Source organism: Mangifera indica, chromosome 16 (assembly GCF_011075055.1).
Source record: "Mangifera indica cultivar Alphonso chromosome 16, CATAS_Mindica_2.1, whole genome shotgun sequence".
Taxonomy (NCBI): domain Eukaryota; kingdom Viridiplantae; phylum Streptophyta; class Magnoliopsida; order Sapindales; family Anacardiaceae; genus Mangifera; species Mangifera indica.
In genome coordinates, this window is record NC_058152.1 from 8,973,642 (window position 1) to 8,996,787 (window position 23,146).

A 23,146-nucleotide genomic window follows, 5' to 3' on the forward strand; every position below is an offset into this window, starting at 1 on the left:
AAGAAAGAAGCTTACCTCCAACTACAAGACAAAGAAGCTTTGACTGGGAGAGAGAGTGCGCAATGCAGCTGTGGAGTGAAAAATGGAAGCTTTGGCTAGGAGAGGGAGTGTGCAACTGTGGAGTGAAAAATGGAAGGAAAAGGAGATTTAGATTTAGGGTTAAAAGATGGGTGACAATTTTGTAATAAAAATTATTAAGGTTATAGTTTTTAGTAAATATGTATGTGATTTAGGGTAATTTTGTAATGACATTAAATTTAATTAATTTGGTGTATTTGTATTTTATGATAATGAGATTTTGGGGTTTTTTTAATATATTAAATTAATAGTTCAGAAATTAGTAAAAACTGATAATTGATAATTTAAAAATTAGTAAAATTAAAGTTATGATTTTAATAAAGGCAAAACGACTATTTCCCACCCAAGGTTTAGCGTTTTCTCAAATGTCCCCCCTTTAACTATGGAAACACCAAACACCCACTCATGGCCGGTTAGATTTAACCAAACCCTAAGCCTATAAGGGTAAAATCGTCATTTTCTCTAGAATATTAAAAATAAACTAAAATAGAATATATTTTGCCCCCCTAAACTTTAAAAACTAAAATTCCCCCCCAGTCTAAGTTTTAAAAAATCACAGTTTCACCCTCCCGAAGCGTTGCCGACGGTCTCCGGCTCCATTGCCGACGGTCTCTCCCTCCCAAAGCATCCTCACCTTCTGGAGATCTCTTTTCTCCCATTTGGACTTCCAATCGGAGTCGGAGAAGTTGTGGAAGACGAAGAACTTCATCGGGGAAGACGAAGACGAAGTTCTTCGTCTTCCCAGTAGTCGTCGTCGTCTGGGAAGACGATTTCTCTTCCCAGACGGCTTCCCAGATCATCGGATGCGTTGAGGTCGAGTTGAGAGGGGTCGTCGGTGGAAGAGAAACCGTTGGGAGGGGAAGACGGCCAGTGATAGCGCCGAAGAAAGCGACGGAGAAGGGTTTGGAAACTGGAAGGGTTTGGAAATAAACCCTAGGGGGGAAAATGCAATCTTTGCAAACTTAGCTTAGGGAAACAATGTTAGTTTTTAAACTTTTAGGGGGGAAAATGAGATTAAATTTTTAGGCGTTAGGGTTCTGTTAAATCTAACCGGTCATGGGTGGGTGTTTGGTGTTTCCATAGTTAAAGGGGAGACATTTGAGAAAACACTAAACCTTGGGTGGGAAATAGTCGTTTGGCCTTTAATAAATTATAATGTAAAAGTTTATAGAATTTAATAGTTCAAAAAAAATTATATTAATATATTAGATTTAGGGGGGGTGCGTGGCAGGGACATATGTATCCTCGTTCTCGAGCCGTCCCCGATTATGGAGATTTTTTTCATCCCCATCCACGCCCCTTTTCCTGTTTTTATTGGGGAATCCCCTCCCCGTTAGGGTCAGAGAGGGTCAAAGCCCTTAAAATCGGGTTTAAATTGTCATCCTTATTATCGACATCGCCAACAGGGATAAAATTGACATTTCATATTCATAGGTCTGATAGGCAAGAAATTGAGCTTTAAATTCATTGAGAGGTTCACTAGAAGAATTATTTATACTCTTACCTGATTATTGCTATAATTTAGAGCGTGCTAATTTAAGAACCATGACAACTATAAAAACAAATGATGAAGATCAATTTAAGTATTTTTTTCATGACATTGGGATGTTTCGTCTGTGTATTTAAACAATATATTCGATTTGTTATTTATATTGACGTTGTTTTTCTTAACAGTCAATATCTCGAACATTTATTCCCTACGGTGGGCCTCGATGGTAATAACTAGATATACCTAATTACTTTTGGTGTTGTAAAGAAGAAGATCATGACACATGATATCAGTTTCTAATGTAGGTTAAAGAATGCATCAATGAAATCCTAAAGTTGGTAATAATCTCATATCGACATCATGTTATATACTCTGCAATGGTTAAAGTCTTTCTAGATATATACCATGGGTGTTGTTGTCATTACCTTCTCTATAACATGCAATCAAAATACAGACGTGACGTGTTAATATATGTAGAAAATTTTTATACCATTTAACATTTTATAAATTTTGATAATTAAATGCTCATATTATTTATAAACTTATAGGTTGTGTGTTTATATTGAAAAGCTACAAAGTCATATACAGAAGTAGATTTTGAGGCTATAATGAGATCTTTTGATGTGGTGCATCCTCAAACTATGGCTTACCTATGTGAGGTAGGGTTTCACTGATGGAATGAGGCACATTTTTTGGGACATCAGTATAACATAATAATAACTAACATTGTAGAGTCATTCAATGCCCTTGTCAAACATGCATGAGATTTGTCCATCATAATGTTTGCCAAGTTTATTCGGGGCACATTACAACGATAGTTTTACAAGAAAAGAAACCGTGCAAGTACGTGCAAAGTTAATAATAATGATTTATCTGAGCATGTCTTTTTTTCCTTATGTTTATTATTAACAAATGTGTTGTTGTTTTTTTCAAATTGCAAATGAATGCCCCAACTATGTTACCCTATAAACGAAGGAGAAGTTTGGTTGCCATGTGTTGAAGGCTGCGTAATTGGAGGTTCTCCCAATTAAAAGTGTTCGGTATCAAATTATAGGTATTAGTGGATACATAGGCATTGTGGACTTTAATGAAATGTCTTGTACGTGCAAAAAGTTTTAGCTTTCACGTATTTCATGCAAGCATGTCTTTGTTATTGCAAGATACATGAGGCTCACAAATGTAAATACATAGGTTCATTATTTCTTCACTACTGAGTGCTACCATGCAATGTATGTGAAACATATCAATCCACTTGGGAACCAATTAGAATGGTTGTATGTCTCTGAAGAAAGAGTTATTCTGTGCCCCCCCCCTAGGGTTCTCGATCATCGTCAATCGGGTCACCCTTCAAACAAAAATCAATGTTCTTCACTAGGAGAGATTGTTACACCCAAGGTATGTAGTCGATGCAATTAACCAAGACATGTCTGAACACAATGCAAAAGCCCAACATTGATTCCAAGCTCCGTCCCACAATGTTCATTCAGAAAAGACAAAGGAACGAGATCTTGACAACCTTCTATTTAGTTTTATTAATTATATGATTTATACATTTATTAAAATGATATGTAATTGATGTACTTTGATCAATATTTCATTTGGGTGCTTATGTTCATATGCAATGTAATATGTTTGGTGTGAATAATGTTTTAATCATATAGTTGTTATAATAAGCATTATTTATGTAATTGTTAAAATGAACATTTTATTGTTTCATTAATATATGATTTACTTATGCTTAGAGAGTGGTGGTAGAGTTCCAAGGTTAATGGATTTATCTTTTACGCCTTAGTTATGTTTGAGTTCCAATTTGTTGCCATTTTAGTGTGTGTATGTATTGTTTTCCTTGTCTTAGTAGAAAGTTACAAAAAAAATATAGAATTGTCACTATCGTTTTTTTCTATTTTTTATTGTCTTGTCTTAATCAATATTTATATAACACTTGATGATATAATAGTTTAAAATGTTGTAAATACTTGTATATAAAATTTGGATGCATTGGAATTGCATTTGGGGTCGAATTTGAATAAATTATAAGATAGTACAAGGAGTAAATAATGTTTTTTAGCGCACCCTTTTTCTATAAAAGAGTAGATAATGAAGGAGAGACATTTTGTATAAGAAATTGTAAACTGAGTTCAAGCATTATGTTAATCGTTTTGATAAATTTATGAATTCACAATTCAATTTAAGTAAAATATTTTTAAAAAACTTTTAAATTTTCAAAATTTACTTAAACACACTTTATTTATTTTTTTTAATTTTTAATACGAGATAATTAATAAAATAGAAAAAAAATGAGATCAAACGCATAACCATATACAATAAATATATATATAACAACTCAAAAATCGATAAAACAAACAATGATAAATATAAATATACATCTATAATCTACTTGATACAGTGAAAATACAACCATGAAGTTAAATGCTGACGCATAAAGATGGACGACTCTCGGGAAAAATCCAAGCTTCGTGGCAACGCCATATACTCTAAGAAGCATAATATAAAAATACTGCAATCACCAGAACCTTTGCCTTGTTAGGGGACACCCTCCGTTTAATGCAATATTAGGTGATTTACTTATGGCATACACCTAGAAATGGTCCAAAAACTTATCTCCTTGAATAATGTCAAAATAAATTTTGTGTAGGGTCACATCCGCCATGCAAGCCCCTTATAACTCCGTGTGTACGATACCTCAAAGTGGTATACTATGATTGATCAATCACAAAAATCTATAAATCTATAACTTTGGCTACTCTCGGAGTCAATACCTTCCCTTATTGTTTGTAAAACAAATTGGGGTTATAATCTGCTTCAACTATCTTTTTGATTAACTTGGACTACTCATACTCCTCTGGTGGCGTGGTACTCTAACTATTGAATGTCATCCCAATATGCCTCATGAACAAGGTATGGGTTGTCATCCGACTTTGTGGGATAACGACCTACTACTCGTGTAAGTGCTAATGCAATAGTGTCAAAAAAGAATCTATATGCTAAAATGAATATATAAAACTTGAATTGTATTAATTTTTTACGAATATATAAATCATTTAACCAAATTCAAAAGATATAACAACTTACATTATCGATCAACCACTCACACAGCTTGACAACAATCCTCTAAAAAGTGTATTTGGAATGAGCTCCAATGAAATAAATTTCATGGTTGTTAGATGTTATGGCTCTAATGTACCACATGAAGAAAGATTCCTCACACTCTGCAGCAGAGGATGGAATGATCCGAATTTATCGTTTCGTCCTTGGTTTGATTAGATTTGTATACCGGACATGAATGAATGAACACTTCCAGAGCAATCCACACCAACAGAAAAATAACATAAAACTATTAATTCAATATTTAATCTTAATTAACAAATATGATTAAATCAGTTAATGTTACCTTATCGATCTATGACAAAGGAGGTTTGACAGGGGAATCATCTATTATTGTCAAGTCAACCATCCGTACCTTTTCAATAGACTGCAAAAGTAATTTTATATTATCCATGATCAATATATATAAAAATATATAAATTATAATGAACATACCTCATCCTGCTTTCCATATGAAATATCCTCTAGTAGTTTGTCCCTTTTGTGAACTAATTTCAATTACCCTTTTACTAAAGCTGGAGACATCAACAATTAACAACAAGTGCTCATCTTGACAAGAAGAAAAAAAACATTTTAAATATACATAATAATATTAATAACATTTCATTAAAAAAAATACGTTACCTCTATAATCAAGGAAGGAGTACAGGGAGAACTTTCGATCAATACCCCCTCATGGCCAGTATCCTACACAAATATTAATAACAAATTGATAAATGATATTTCATATAAAATATAATAACAACAATAATTTTTAAACCTCAGGTGGGAGAGGTAATGCAATCGAAGGGTCAACCAAAACACCCTTATGACTAGTACCTTATACAAATATATAGTAACAACGACAAATTAATCAATAACAATTCAAAGAAAATATAGTAAAAATGATAAATAACAAACCTTGGATAGGGGAGGTGATGTAACCAAAGGACCAACTGATACCTCCTTATGGCAATGCCCTATGGAAATAATAATAACAATTTGATCAATGATATTTCATATAAAATATAATAATAACATTTTATATTAAATATCATAAAAACAATTAATTATAGACCTCATACAGGAGATGTGATAGAATCGAAGGGTCAATGAGTGAGGCCCTCCCAACACCATCATCAGTATCTTACCACTGCCATTAATATACATGTTAAAGAAATAGGTAAATATATTTTTTATAAGAAATAAATGAGGTGTGGTTTTGTCACCTGATTGATGGGAGCTAGACGTGTATGCACGATGATGTCTTTCAAACAAATCATATGATCCTTCAATCGAGACATCTAAGAAGACATCTGTTCTTGCATGATAGACATCTTGTTTCATAACAAGAAATCTCACACAATATTAATTGCCCTAGCAAGCAAAGCAACATCTAATGGGGATAGAATGGGTGATGCAATCGATGGATACTCCTGTATCGGGTGTCGGTAATATGGTCTTGAACCCTAAGAAGGTGTGTAGTCTTAGTGGTTAGGGTCTCAATAATAGGGAGACATGTAGTATGCTTTGTAACAAAGGGCTGATGGGCTCATCAAGTGTCTCAGGACTAGCGACTTATATATCAATAGGTAGCATCATTGGAGATGCTTCATCTCCTGTCGAGAAGGGCGCCAAAGAGGATAAGGAGGAATGTGAATCCAACATACTCATGAACAAAATAATGTTTGCATACAATGATTTAGCCTTCTCAATCAATGATGGTTAGAGCAGGAAAGTAACATCATCTTATTCATTCATATATATATAATTCAACTTATTTACAATAATCAAGGTGTCAATTAACTAATCAATTAACAATTACATACCTTATCACCAATGAAAATAGTTCTCATATGACTTCAACTAGGAACATCTTGCGTATGTTACTTGAATATCTATGGAGACGCATGGATATCAACCAAATTCATCCAATTATACAGAGTGTCAATTGTCTCATATGTCCAATGTTGCAATATAAATATTAATGGTTAAATTTAATTATTTTTTTTTCTTGTCAATCAATATAAATAATTAACAAATATACATTTTCTTGAAATGCAACAAGAAATTCATAGATGTCATATTTACACATGTCAAGCATTTGGTCGGAGCAAATTCTATTACTCACATTGATTCGAACATTATTTCCCACACTGGAACACCTTAGGGATATGAATTAAATCTATCGAAGTGATCAACCAACTGGAGATACTCTACAAATACCTTCTTTTATTCCCTAGTAACACCATATACAGATAATACAACAAGCTTATCTTGACGATGTCGATATCATCATCCTCTCATGGCCTAGCCAAGAAAACACATTCTACATTATGGTACTTAGGGCTGGATTCGAACAGAGCTAGTTCGAGTTCGAGCTCAGCTTCGACGAGCTTGAAACGAGTAGACCCTAATCGAGCTCGAGCTCAAGCTCTACTCGGCTGATTTTTTAATTAAAAATTTTGATACAAAATGACATTATTTTAACTAATATGTATTAAAACGACATCGTTTTAATAACAAAAAACGAGTCGAATCGAATTCGAGCCAAGTTTGAGCTTGACTTTCACAAGTTCGTCGAGTTCGAGCTCGAACTCAAGCTCAATTATATGTGAACCAAGCTAAGCTCAAACCCAAGCAAGTTCGAGCTTGGCTCGGTTCGAATCCAACCCTAATGGTACTGCCCTTTTTAACATTCCCAAAAATAGGTATCCCTAATCCTATGTTTAGATTCACATGAAATATATGATGAAAGTATAGTGATCCAGTTGAATGATAACTCCATTATCAACGCAAACTCGAATAGGCTAAATCTCACGTCAACCCTATTTACCCTAAACCAAAACTCATCTCTGTCTAAGCCGCGATATAACTGTCGTAGCAGAAATGAGTGCACCAACACTCTATTGAACTTGATACCTGGTAATTGAAGAAGACGCCCAAAGCACGTTCTCTTGAACAACCGCAATTGCTCTGGTGTTAGTGTAGATCTAATCTTTGATATGACAATGTGTTAGACACGACATATAATCTCTGCTTAAAAGTATTGTGAATCATCCAAGATTTTTAATTCACCATCGTCATTTTTTTATGACAAATATCCTGTAAAAAATTTTTAAAATTTATAAGAATTTCATAAAAAAGCAAATATAAAAACAGAAATGAAAATGAAAAATATAGAAAAAAAGATTTAAAATTCGAAAACTATATGTTGGAATGCCTTAGAAAAACAAAAATTGAAAAATTGAAGGAAAATTCAAAAATTACATGTGAAATTACTCTAGATTTAAAAAAGAACAAAAAACTATATTAAAATTTGAAAACTACATGTTTAAATACCTTTAAATGACAAATATCAGAAAACATAACTGAAATTTGAAAACAACATATTAAAATATCTCGGAATGTCAAAAACTAAAGGTAGAATATTATTTCCCAAAGATTAAAATGTGACCAAATTATGGAATATTTCAGTATTAGGATATAATTAAGCATTTGTTAATTAAATTTTTTAATTTCATTAAACCCTTGCTCCATTCCTGGATTGGAACCCTGAATGTTACCGGTTTATATAGTTGATTTCACTCCTACTATTCTTAGTAGATTTCTCTCATTATATTTATACTGAGTCATTTATTACCCATTTAGAACTCATAAAAATGGATTCATCTCAATCATTTAATTACCTTCTTTGTATAAATATATTCAATTTTTCATTATCAAAATATTTAAAAAGAAAAAATAATTGACAAATTATAAAAAATAATAATAATAATAACTAAGTTGTTAGATATAATTAAAAATTGATTGAGAAAATATGAGATTGAAAAATTAAATAAAGTTTAGAGCTTCTAATAAGCGAAGTTTTTTTAGTAAAATTTTATAGCTTCTTTTAATTCGAACACCAATGTAAGTGATAAAAATAAATAAATAATTTTATATAATTTGAAAATAAATAAATAAAACAATTTAGAGGCTACTCACAATTTTCAAAGTATTATTATGAATTTGAAAATAAATAGAAATTAGTAGTTTTTAATTATTTAATTAAATAAAAATTATATTATTATTAAAATTAACGGGTCGTCCAACCTGTGATGCTGTAGTAGGCCTTAGCATGGCTCAATCCACCAACATGACAAGCTGAACCGAGGTGGGCATGGCATGACCAAGCCCAGCCCATCGAGAGGTCCGATGACTATTGTTGCCTAGGGGGCTTCTTTGAATTTAGATGCACTTGCTGATGGCGTCGTCTCCACCTCTCCCAATTAAACTACTTTCATTTCCAAGGCAATCCCCTTCAATTTTTCTTTCTATTGCTTTCTTAGACCCCTTCCACCTATTGGGTTTTTTGGGATTTTTTTGAGGCTTCTTTGATTTCTGTCTTAGATGTTTGCAATTCATCTACTTTCTGTGATTTTTCTTATTTTGCGTCTTTGGCTACCCAAGGTGCCGCAAATTGCTAGTGTACTGATTTCAAGTACGAGTGGGCTTGTGATGATGGCGTTTCAGTAAAAATGTGGAGAGATTTATTGTTGATAATAGATGTAGAACTTCAGCTTGATGATGACAAACTAGAAAGAACGAAAATGAAAAAGAAAAAAAAAAAATTTTCCTTTTCTCGAAATTTTAGAAAAAAATAACAAATTTACTCTTTTACTGCATAATAAAAAAGTGTGATTCATGTTTTTAAGAGATGAAAAAATGATTTTAGGTGAGAAAATATTAACAATAAAACTATGCACAAATAATGATGTATCACCCTATGATTGAATATTTACTTATCTTTAATTTTCAACTATCTAATTATATAGGAACACATTATTGTTTACATACAAAATTATACACATAATACTACTCAAATATTAATCACTACTTATAATTAGTGTTGACGAGATGAGAGCAGAAGTAACATCAACTTTGCTTAAAAACATTCTTGCCTTGCTTAGCTGGCAATTCACGCATTTTGCATCATTGATCACATAAATGGAAAAATCCATTTCATACCAGAAAGTACTGATACCGGGTCTTTATCGACTCTCCGAGAATCTAATTCCTCATCAAGCTTTTTCGCTGCATTCTACACCCTTATTGACAAAACAACATTTACGAACTGGTGAAACCAGACATAAAAGTAGGGATCACATCGATACATTCTTTTTCGCTACTGAATTTAGTGTTAGCTTCAAAAAAATGAGTATGAAGCATAATAGATGGTTCCAACAACAGATTATATTTGATGATAGCCTATACAATTCAATGGAAAATGAGCTTTTGAAGCAATGAAGCTTGAAACAAGGATTTGTGACTAGCTCCAACTGGTCAAGCCTAATCGGTCAGCAAGATTATACATGAGTAGATTACCCCAAACAGAGCCAAAGAGGTGCTCTCCTCCGATAGCAAATGTCAATGCCCATGTGGATAAAAGAACTACTGAGACTGAAAACCCAACTGCTGATGCAACAACATCTACAATACATTCAATAAAGCTATAAGACCAAAATGCAAAGACATGATGGTACAGAAAGATAAAATGGCCAATTTAAGAAAGTACACAGTTTCCCTTCATCCTTGATACACAAATAAGGAAACCAATCCATCCATGGAGATGGACCTTTGAAGTCTATGTAAATAAACCTATTGTACACACAATGCTGCTTCTTGGCTTCTGCTAGATCATAATGTAATTACAAGATGTGTAACTGTGAGACCGCTTAAAAGGGTTGTCAAAGCCTTCCTACATTCTTTGTGTTAAAGTAAGCATGACCTTTACAATTTGACCCAAAAGATGCAAGACATGAAAGAGGTAGGATGCTTAGATAGAGCTAATATATAAAACAAAACTATCCATTAATTTGAGCACCACTTTGCCACGATAATAAGTAAATGTGTCATCAATCAGGAAATAAATAGAAATAGTTACAGTAACACTACAATGCATAATAAACTCTAAACTTCTGTACAAGAAAGCCCCCATTGGAGCTTTGTTAATATTGGCAAGAGCATAATTATATGTTAAGGTAGTTGATAATATATGGGCTATAAATCACCTAAATATCATTCTCCAACCTCTTATTATGCTAATGGATTATGATCCCCTCCTTATCTTAATATTTCATTTATTTACCTAGTTTGTAATTTGCAGTGTGGTTAAAACTTTTACAAATCTTAGAAGGTCTCGGTGCTTTGCACGCTATTATGATCTAGTCTAGTAATTCAATAATTGTATATCTTACTTTTTTAGTTTATCTTTCCAGCTTCCAAGCAAGACAGGTGCAAAACTTTTATTGCCATATGTCAATCATCTCTACCTGATACCCTTAAAATCCTGTTCTCAATTCTTAATCTGATATATGGTTCTTCCAATCAACCATTATATCATAAATACCAATGATTGAAAGCTGATCAAGTAAGCACAAAAGGAAAAAGATCAAGCATTTAAGCCTCAAAGAACCCTATTATAGCAACAAAACCTTCTCATTCTTTATCTGGAGGCTGCAAGGATAAAATAAAAAAGCAAGGAACCATATGCCAATCATCACCCATTCATCTTCTTCTTAATTCCTACTGTGAAATACGATTGCTCCACTAGTTAAACAAAACCTACTAATAAAAGGATCAAACATCCAAACAACAATGCCAAACGAAGTTTTGCAGTACATTACAGTTCCCAATAATATCAAATTACGATTACTAACAAATTCACAAAGCCAAAAGATGTGTTTTGGAAGCTGGTAGAAACGAAAAAGAATAAATAAAATAAAATCAATTCTGACCTTACAAGGTCATAATTATAAAGTCACAAATTCAAATTCTACGTGGATAAGCAACTAAGGGTTCTAACCCAAGCAACGTCACAAGCGAAAACAGGGCCTTTAACTCAATGTCATCAAATCGGTTAACTAGATCTTATTCTATCCAAAAATCTAATGTCATGTTTGAAGCAATTTTTGTCAAAAGGGGTTTAAAGCAAAAAGGATTTAAATAGAGTACTCAAACTGCATTCTGGATAAGCACCTATCAACTGCTTCTCAAGAAGCCATTCAAGCTCTTATGAACTCAAAATGCTTCTCTATAGAAGTCACAGGGGACTATTTGATGCTTATATAGAAAGTGGCCCTGCAAAACACCTTTTTGTTTCCCTTTAAGCCATTATAAAGTGATTGCAATAATTACAAAGACACTCCCAATAGCACAATCAAAATCATTGCACATGATTTGATAACTTCACCAATTTAGTAAGTACTCATTTCCTCATCCTCCAGAACACTCAAATAACGTTATATGTCAGACTATAGCAGCACAAAAAGTAACATAAAATTTGAAACAAGTGTTTTGCCATCAATCCACTGCAACAGACTGAAGCTAAGGGTAGCTACTTTTATGTCATCTCATCAACTTTTCAACATCAAAATTGTAATGGATGAATGGTTATAATATGATATCACAAATTTAAGCTCAAAAATCCTTAAAAAGGGGTAACTGCAGTTCATCGCAAACTCGATCCGTGCCATGCACAAAACAACGAGTGTTGCTGGCAAGGCAGCTAGTACTCCTCTTAGCTCAAACCAAAACTTTAAACTCAGTCGGCATTGCAAGGAAAGACTCATTTACAAACACAATTAGTTCAAAACTAGAACTTTGAGATATAGTCTGTTTCTACAGTAACTCTAACTCACATTAATTTTTCCCTTAAAATTCAATTTTAGAAATAAAGATCCCATAAAATTTTAAGTTGTAGATCAAACCCTACCCCTAAACCCTAAATCAAAATTAAGGTGAATAAAAAATGCGAACAACCGAAAAAAAAAAAAACACAAAAAGGAAGGCTAAATCGACAGCGCAGAGAGAGAAATTTACAGTGACGGAGACGAGGGAAAGCACGAGAGTGGCGGAGAACGGGCCAGAAGTAGAAGCAGTTGACGCCCCAAAGCAAGGGCAAAAGGGCGAATCCAAAGTAATAGAATTTACGAGCGTAGCTCAACGACTCGTCCTCCGTCAGACCCAGTGGACCGTCGATCGTCGGCCACACGGGCGTCGACAATGCTATCGAATTGCCACTGTTGGGAATGGTCGGACTGTTGCTATCTGGAGCTTCCATTTGAAACTAAGACCTGACCTCAAATCAAGAAAATGAAGTTCGCTCTTTTACGCGCAACCCTCATAAGCCGAGACCAAGACTCGGACCGAATAGACCGGACCGTTTCCTTTAACCGGGTCCATTATAAATTGCAATGGGAGAATTTCAGAATGCCAGTCTTAACGGCAAGCGCCATCCAATCCTGTTACTTGCGAGTTAAAATTTACATGAAATTACTATTTCATCCTCACTTTCATCATAATTGAGACAATCTTCAAATCCGGCAGTTCTGAGTACACAATTTAAAATAATTAAAGTATGTGCTAATAATTTTTTATACAATTTATTATACAAACATGAGAAAATTAAAAATAAAGAAAAAAAAACAAAACATTCTTTTCCAATATAACTTAAATTTGATAAAAATTGACAGATAATTAATCATGTTGGTGTGAAAGTTTACATCAACAAAAAATACACTGAATTCAAATAAATTTGAGTGTAAAAAAATAAAAAAATGCTGTAAAATAAATAGTAAATTATCGGTATTTCTAGCAACTCCACCTTATTGCGGTGTGTTCATAAATGAACATTGTTGGTATATCCTATAATTATTCAAGTATTATGTAAACTCATGTAATACATATTCTCCTTGTTGTCTATAGGTGTTGTATCTTCTTGCCTAGTTCCTTTTCAACCTTCTTTTTTAGTTCCTTAACCTAAGAAATTTATCTCTACTTTTTCTTTATGAAATAAACCCAAACATACATAAAGAAATTGTTGATAATTGTTATCATGTACTTAAAATCCACTTATTGATACTTGTTTTGTTTGTCCAAATAGATCTAAGCAGATCAATTTAAGAAATGCCCTAGTGTCGAGTGTTGACTCCTTATATGAGAATTGATGTCTTTTCTTAAATCGACATTTATCACGTATTATATCTTCTTTCATGTCTAATTGTGAGAGACTCTTGAGCAACTTTCTTTATCATCATTTTTAACTTATGATAAATCACATAGCCAAACCTCACATGCCACGAGTCTAGTGTCTCACTTTTCCTTTTTTTGCCTACATATGTTTTTTGTGTTGACATTACATAAACAAACTCCATTCAATGTCTCTCCATGATCAGCAAGCCTATGGACTTCAAACTATGAGACAACTTGGTATCACTCAAGCCAAACATGACATAATTGCCTGGTATTATAAGTTGTGACATTGACAATAGGTTTTCTTTCATTCCCTACACATGGAACACATTCTATAGCTCAATTTGTTGTGAGCTTAACCAAGGTGTTTTCACAGTCTAACCTATATGGGTAATAGATAATATTGTATTGTTTATGATAACTGTTTGTCCTCTCTTATATTTAGACAAATTTAATAGCTTGTTTTTATCTCTAATCATGTGATTTGAGAACCCTTGTCTACCATTACAACAAAAAGAATGATTAGAGACAATTTTTTTATGAATTTTAATGACATTTATATCCAACTAGTTAAATATTGTTGAAATGTAAAAAACTATATGTATATCCAACTAGTTAATGATATAATAAAAAATAAACATAAAATTTTCACTTCTTTCAAAGCATATATTAAATTAGTTAATTATAATATTATCTAATATAAATGAAAATATATAACTCTTAATCTTACTAAACTTCAAGAATTGATTAAATGTAGTTCCAAATGATCAATTAATTCATATTATGTAACTTGAAAACAAAAAAAAAAGAGAAAACTATAATTTCTCACTATGGATATTAGTACCTGTAATCGAAGAATATCTTTAAGTATATAAATTTCTCTCAAAAACAATTGTATATTTGGTCACGTTTGGGCATAAAGACACATAAATGTTAGTAGTAACATCACTATACATATGGAGCCATTAAAAATTTTGGAATGAAAACAAAGATATGTCGAATAAAAGTTCCTGTTTAAGTATCCAAATAGCTTATGTTTAACTTGTTAGCAGCTCTTGTAGGCTCATAAAAAGTACAAGCCATAATTCAAGTTCATCAAGGAATATAGGCTTACACAACAATTTGAATGCATCAAGCACAAAGCCTAGCTCAATAACTTGCTTGGTAAACTCAAACTTTCGATATAATTCTAATTCAAATCAGATTAGAGTTATAAGTTTTTAACATGAAATTCAAACTGACATAATATGATAGACACGAAATAACAGGTCTAAATGTGGGTGCTATAGTTATTATAATTAGAGCTATTTGTCCAAGCTTCTCAATGTAGTAAATTAAATTTGAAAAGTTTGCTATAGTGAGTTGATTATACTACAAGGTAAGGTTGGTCCCAACCAATCAACTTCACAATCTCAAAATATGCACTAGTAGAGTGGAGTCTCCAAGTCACCTAACTCCTAATTATCCGATCCCTAATCACCTAAAAAGTTTTCAGAATAACAGTCTCTAACTATTTGCTCGTTCAGCAAAATTGGTAATTATAAAAGCAAAAATTTTATTAATATTCAACCATTACAAATGTATCACAAAACAACACCTACACGCTAGTCTAGTACCATTCCATTTTATTTTATTCTCACATTCTTGGAAATACAATTATCCACTACTCATTTCATAGTTCACATTACTTCTCTGCTCTCACTCACAGCACTTAAACATGGGCCTTTTAATGTTTGCACACTTTCCTGGCTAGCATATTAACTGTTCCTATTTATATTAGTTCATGGAGGTTACATAGCTAACTTTGAATTTTCTTCAACCTTTTTGGAATGTCAGTTTGCAAGATTAGGTGTTTGTAGCAAGATTATGGATTCCCATGGAAAAAGAAAATTCTAGAGACAGAGGTAAGGGCTTTTTTCTTTTTAAGAAATAATGAATCTAAACCGGACAAAATTCTCCACGCCAAAATCAAAGATGGCGCTTTTGGATTTGGGAAATTTTCTTTTGCATCATTATATTTTTAAAATATCTTAATCCCATTGAATCACTTTGCTATATACAATTCACTAAAAATGTAAGCAAGAAGAATCCTCAGGGGCAATGAAAGGGTGTTATTTAGCAACACCATTGAAAACTCATCTATGTTTCCAGACTCTGCTGGACCCATAAAAAAATAAAATAAAACAAGTTAACTGTAGGGGAAGACTTGGGCCATTATGAGTGTAGGCCCAGGCCCATCCTTAAATAAAAAAATTTGAAATTGTGTTAAAGTCCATTATTAAATTTTGCAAATATGTATATAGGTTCACCTTCAAATGGGTCTGGAATTAGAATTAAGATGTATAATTATGTTAGGTGTAAAATCAAACTCTAACCTAGTATAAAACCAAGATCACATCTTCAAGTTCAACTCCACCAAGGAAAACTTCTTCCGTTCTTCGGCTCTTCCTGTCGATTTATTCTTTGTGGGTTGATGCAGATGTGAAGAAGTTGCTTGATGCAGTTGATAATGTGAAGGTATGACACTATTTTTTATTTCTGGGTTTACATGTATGGAGGACCTACTCACAAATACACATATCAGTCTTGAATTGTACATTTGCATCATGCTGCCAAGTTGTATTTTGTAGAGCCAACAATTTAGCTTCCTTCTGTGTACAGAAAGCTTTTTCTTTTTCTCAGAATGAAATACCCCATGAATTTTGGCGAGATTTGAGAAAAGGAAATCAATTAAATTACCCATTTTTTATGGGTATTAAAAAATTTATCTCTAATTTTGGGGTTTAAATAAAAATACTCATATTTTAAAGGATTTAAACAAAAATACCCTAAATATCTAATAAAATACCAAAACTACCTTTCTTTTATTCTATATAAATAATATTTATTTTTTTTATCTATTAACATTATTTATTTTTTTTTATCTATTAACATTCTATATAAATAATACAATTTTACTCATCATCCAAGAGAGATTTCTAGAGAGAGAAAAAAATTCATGATCAAGATTTCGAGCAAGAAAAAAAGTGTTAAAATATGCCCTAAAAACCAATCGGTTTGTTGGTTTTAAAGGTTATATATCTTGCATATATATTATTAATAAAAGAAGAGTTATGTCATATTTCACATATTTTTTGTCACTTTTATATCTATGTTGTAGTTGTATATAACATCCATATTAGTTACATGCATATGACATGTGAAATGTCCCGATGAGTTTTAATAAACGTCATCAAATCGATCCTGCATAGACAATCTGTTTGGGCAATAGTATTGTATAGTGGATGTGTGCTATATCACCACAATATATCAGTGGATGATATTAGACATGGTGGATGTACACATAGGTAAACAATAGAACTGTTTGATGATTAGAGAATTGGTCAAAAGTTATTATATTATATTGTTTATCAAACGTGACCACTGAACGATGATCACATGGGCATTAATATATAGTCAATGATATATCGTAAATCATACTAGTGTATAAATCCTTTGACTTGAGATATCACAGTTGTACTTCGTTTCGAAATGTATGATTCATACAGTGTATACCACGAGGCTAATCATGTTTCGTTCAGAAGCCGCTTTGATCATATGTTGCTTGAGAGAGGGACAAGTGATGATCATACAGGGATCCGTCAGCTCGACTGCTCTCTAGTTCCCATACGAATATCGAGAAATATGAAAATTTAAGATACTGGCCAATATAGATAAAAGACCACATAAAGAGAGTTTCGATGTGGCACGTTATGATGTATTATTTGATATTCGAAAAGATTAAATATTATATTTTGATATTGCATGAATCCAAATTTAATTAGGATGTTATGACGGAGGGATTAGACTAGATGGTAAATGTGAGTAAAAAATGTTTATTTGATATTATATGAAGCTTGTACTTCATTGTGAAGTAAGAGTTATGGAATATTGCTAGATGACACCACATGATCAATGGGAGCTTCATTTTGTAGCAAAAAATAAAGTATATCGGTTAACGATAGTTTTAGGTTATACAGTGATATAATGAAACGTATAATCCAATATGAGGCTCACGACTACGTCACTATAAACCTTGAAGGTCACACCCATATTTCAAGGAAGAAATCGTGTTATGAAGCTGAAAATATTTATCCATAGTTCGCTAGCACTTTCCGAGGATAAAAATTATGCTTTTCAAATAAGATTCGGAAAATGGGCAAAATTGTCATTTTGCACCTTTTAAATTGTTTAGAAAGTTGCATAAATAATTTTAGGCACAAATTATTCAACATGTTTCAAATTATGACTTACTCTTAATGATCAACTAATGAGAATTAGACACATGATTTAACTTGATAAATATCAAGTTTTAATTTAATAAATGAGAGAAAAATATAGAAAATAATATACATTTTTCTTCTTCTTCTTCTTTTGCGGGGAAAGCTTCCATTTTTCTTCCTTTTTCTTCCTTCAAGGGTGCAAGTTAAGAGATCATTTATTTTAGTGATTCAAGTTTCCTAACTTCAAATCAAATTACAAGGTACAAAGTAGTTTACATATTTCTATGTTTTATTTTTTGAAACAACATGTAAATTTTATATTACCATTGTTACATATGATGTGAACATGATATAAAAACCATTAATTTTCTTGCCAAAATCTTACAAAAAGTTCATGATATCGAGGTATTTATATGTATTATAACTTCAATCGTTATTATTTTATTGATAATACAATTATATGTGGGGTTTTATATAATAAATTAGAGTTTTGTATAAAAATTATAGGGGGTATTTTATAATTATTATAGTAGTAAAAGGTGAAATGATATTTTTACAATAAAGGGTGTTAGAGATATTAGATAATATTCGGGGGTAAAATAATTTTTATAATAAGGGGTGTTAGAGATATTAGATAATATTTAAGGGTAAAATGATATTTTACAATATAGGGGTGTTAGAGATATTAGATAATATTTAAGGGTAAAATAATATTTTACAATATAGGGGTAAAATGATATTTTTAAAAATTAGTATTACATTAATCAAAATGTATTAATTGTCACAATATGCAATAAAATTATATAATAGGTGTAATTGTGTAATAAAAATAAAATCACGAGATTCAAACTTAATAATAAAATAATATAACACAAATCTGTAAATATTATTGTTGGTCATGTTATTTATATTGATTATATATTTTATTATAGAATTAATTTAAATGGTTGGATATGCTTCAATTAGATATAAGGGGAAATGGATAGAAATGAGTGACAATGTAATAAAATATGTTAGAAGTAACAGGAAATTGATTGAAATTCCAGAGCATACGATATTCCAGGGATTAATCCAAGTGGTGAGCAAAAAGTGTAACATAAATTGAAGGATATTTAACATTTAGATAAGTATAAAATCAAGACATCTTGACGACGACATCCGTATTGAAATGTCTAATGATGAAGATGTTGAAGTTCTTAATGATCTATCTAACCTCTTTAATGATGATAGTTATGAGGTTTAACAAGTAGATGAGGGTTTACAAGGTGGTGAGCTGAGTAATTATCCAAAAGATCAGAAGATTGGTTTAAGAGAGATTCAAAATATTAGGATCAACCAAAACAAGAATTTTCTGAGAAAAACTTTGCATACTTAAATGATGTTCATGTTGATATATTGTATAGTGTAGAAAAATTTGTTCATGGCAATGAAGAAAAATTTCCAGATTGGAGTGAATTTGATGGAAAGTTTATGCATGATATTCCCATCGAGGAACTAGAGTTTGAAGAAAAAACACATTTTAATGAAAATTTTAGAGGTACAAGTAGTTTCCCACAAATAAATCCTGATGGTGGGAATGTTCGTATTGATGCATTTCATTGGTACCACCTTTTTTTGACCAGCTTTCTACATCTAGAAGCCTAAGAGTGCAAAAAGATGGTGATTCTCTAAAAATTGGTACATTATTTTCAAGTAAATAATATGTCATTGATGTGATAAGTCAAGATGCTTTTAAGAAGGGATATCAGTTTAGAGTGCACAAGTTAGACACACTCAAATAGGAGGTTAAATGTCGCAATAAACAATGTAAGTGGCATGCATGGGTAATTAGGGTAGGAGAAAGTGACAGTTTTGAACTATATCTATGGATAGCCAACACACATGTCTAAGAGATCAAACGTCTTCAAACTTGGAGGTACGTCCTATTACATCTTAATAGTATGAGGTTCTTGGTAGTGGCAAATACGATGGTGTGGTCGACCTTTCAGAGCGAATATGTACATGTAAAAAATTTCAACTATTATAGATTCCTTGCATGCATGTTGTAACATCCCTCCCCAAAAGTACCACCCACCAAAAGAGAAATATTACGAATTAATATCCGAAGTGTCTATTATTTTTATTTTTTATTTTTTAAAAAAATACTTTAAACTGAATACATCACTAAAAGTGTTTAGAAATTATTCTAAAAAAACTGAAAATTTAGAAGCGAATAAAAAATGTATATATCTCATATGAAAACTCATCTGAAACATCTAAGATCATGGAGTAATCATATAATACCCCTAGATACAACTATACAACTATCTGAGTAAGGCCAAAAATCAATAGTATCATATGTATGTAATAAAAACCATAGGTAACCAGCCCCAGCTTAGGTCTATCTTCGCTGACCTGACCCTGCCTTGCAGCTACCTCGATCACCCATACCTACAATCATAAAAGAAAAGGGAGTGAGAGATAAAAATACTCAGTAAGGGGAAAAAACTAAGTAAGCTATCTCCTTTCCTATTTTAACTCACTCTCGGGACTTAATCTCACATCATAACCTCCATAAGAAATTGAGGGGATAATTTAGTTCATTCTTTACTATTTGAGTCATACTTTGTCCCATCTGGTGTCTATTTGATAATTTTTGAAAGACAACTATAAGAATTTGGCACTTTTCTAAGCTCGAGCTCTTTTCCTTTCTCTCACTATACTATTTTTGAATCTGAATTATGCTCTACTACGAGCGAACCCTACTATGGGTCTATGTCTTACTATAGACGTGCCCTACTATAGGTAGTGTAGTGTAAAATACCCCCTCATAGTTCATATCATGCATGCGGGGCTTATATCTTACTAATCTTGCTTCCATCTAAAACTATCTATAACTCATCAGATCATACTCTTGGGACAACCCCCGAATCTTGAGCCTTAACTTCCTTTTCTTGTTTTTCTTTCTTTTCTTCTTATTTTCTTTTTCTCTCATTTCTTTCCTTTCTTTTCCTTTCCTTTTTCTTTTCCTTTTCTTTCTTTCTTTCTTTCCAAAAACTGTGAAATATTGTTTACGGGACTACTCATTTGGTAGGATAGTTTTTTTTTCATACAATTTAATAGTTCAAACGGTCTCTAATTCATACAAGCTATATATCGTTGGAAAGATGATTCAAACAGCTTTGCAGCAAGCTATAATAGAACTCATGATTCATCAGATAAGGTAGTCAAAACATGAGATGAAATCAGTGGCAAAACCTATATTTCCTGTTTATTTGGGTAAAATAGTCTTTTTGGTTCATACAATATTTAACAGTCCAAACGGTCTCTAATTCATACAAGCTATATATTATTGAAAAGAGGATTCAAATATCTTTTCAACAAGCTATAATAGCACTCATGATTCATCAGATAAGGCAGCTGAATGAATTTAGTGGCAAAAAATTTATTTACTATTTATTTGGTAAGACATTTTTTTTGTTCATGCAATTTAATAGTTCAAACGGTCTCTAATTCATACAAGCTATATATCATTTAAAAGATAATTCAAAGAGATTTTCAACAAGCTATAATAGCACTGATGATTCATCAGATAAGATAGTCAAAACGTGAGACGAAATCAATAGTAAAACTGTAAATATAATTCAACTCTCTGCTATGAACAAAATCACACACATATATACCCCAAATGGCAAAACAACATTTCTCAACTTCAAAATCATCATTTATAACATAGAGCCAATGAACCAAAAGCATAAAACATGAAACATATAAAGGATAATATCACTCACTTTGTTTTAAGCCAATCTTTGCTAAGTTGACTCTCTCCTCTTTGTATTCCTCCTCTTGTCACCAAAACCACCTTAAATCAACACCAAAACACTAACATATTCATATAATATGCATCCAATATATATAAACATAGGTAAAGGGAAAGGAAAGAAATCTTTTGGTTACCATGGCTTCCAAAGTGCTTTCCCTTCTTTTCCTTCCTTATTTATCTTCCAAAACTCTTCCAAATCACTCACTTTTCTTCAAAAACACAACAAAAAAAGGAAGAAAACTGTCTTCTTCTGGAAGAGATGGGAGAAGATGGAAAAAAACTTAAAATGTTGTTTTTTTGTCTTTTCTCTCTTTAGAGATATGGATATATATATATGTGTATGTGTGTGTGTGTGTGTATATATATATATATATATATATATATATATATATATATATATATATATATGTATTTAAAACTGAAAATATCTCAAAACATGGTCAAAAGACATAAATGCCCCTATAACATGTCTGAGGGTATTACAACTCTTCCCTCCACACAAGAATTTCGTCTTCAGAATTCATAAAAATAGCTCTGGATACTTCTCCTTCATGGTCTGCTCCATTTCCCAAGTAGTCTCCTCTATTTTCTAGTATATATATATATATATTTAAAACTGAAAATATCTCAAAACATGGTCAAAAGACATAAATGCCCCTATAACGTGTCTGAGGGTATTACAACTCTTCCCTCCACACAAGAATTTCGTCTTCAGAATTCATAAAAACAGCTCTGGATACTTCTCCTTCATGGTCTGCTCCATTTCCCAAGTAGTCTCCTCTATTTTCTAGTTTATCCATAAGACTTTTACTAGAGGAATCTATTGGTTCCTTAGTTGCTTAATTCTCTTATCAAGTATCTGAATCGGTCTTTCTTTATAACTAAGGGCTTGTGATAACTGAACATCATCTGTATTCATGACCTGGGAATGATCACCAAGGCACTTCCCAAAAGATGAGATATGAAATACATCATGAATTCGATCCATACTGGTTGGTAAGGCCAATCTGTAAGCCACTTTACCAACTCTCTCAATTATCTCATATGGACCAATAAATCTAGGAGTTAACTTTTCTTTCTTTCCAAATCTCCTCAAATGCTTGAATGGTGCAACCTTTACAAAGACAAACTCACCCACGTTGAATTCCAAGTATCGACATCGATGGTCTGCATAACTTTTCTGTCGATCCTAGGCCTGTTTCATTCTTTGCCTGATCAACTGGACATCATTAATCATTTTTTAGGTCAATCAGGCCTAAGGGATCGGGATAACATATCTTTCTCTCCTATCTCATCCCGGTAGAGAGGAGAACAACACCTCTTACCATATAATGCCTTATAAGGTGTCATCTGAATAAGGTTCATTTTAAGGTGTCATCTTAAAATGAACCTTAT

General features: G+C 32.2%; 1 protein-coding gene across 1 annotated transcript; it reads right to left on the reverse strand.

Moving 5' to 3' along the window:
- Positions 1–9,728: 9,728 nt before the first annotated feature.
- On the reverse strand, positions 9,729–12,825 carry LOC123199202 (probable gamma-secretase subunit PEN-2). The gene is made up of 2 exons (XM_044614100.1): positions 12,536–12,825; positions 9,729–10,144 (listed from the first exon to the last, which is right to left on the reverse strand). The coding sequence occupies exons 1-2, from the start codon at positions 12,774–12,776 to the stop codon at positions 9,984–9,986; spliced, it is 402 nt and encodes a 133-aa protein (XP_044470035.1). The 5' UTR covers positions 12,777–12,825; the 3' UTR covers positions 9,729–9,983.
- Between the last annotated feature and the right edge of the window lie 10,321 nt (positions 12,826–23,146).

Coding starts and splice junctions, on each gene's coding strand:
- LOC123199202 (XM_044614100.1), bottom strand. CDS start 12,776: ATGGAAGCTCCAGATAGCAACAGTCCGACCATTCCCAACAGTGGCAAT. Junction 10,145..12,535: donor TTTCCCTCGTCTCCGTCACT/GTAAATTTCTCT, acceptor AATGTATTGTAG/ATGTTGTTGCATCAGCAGTT.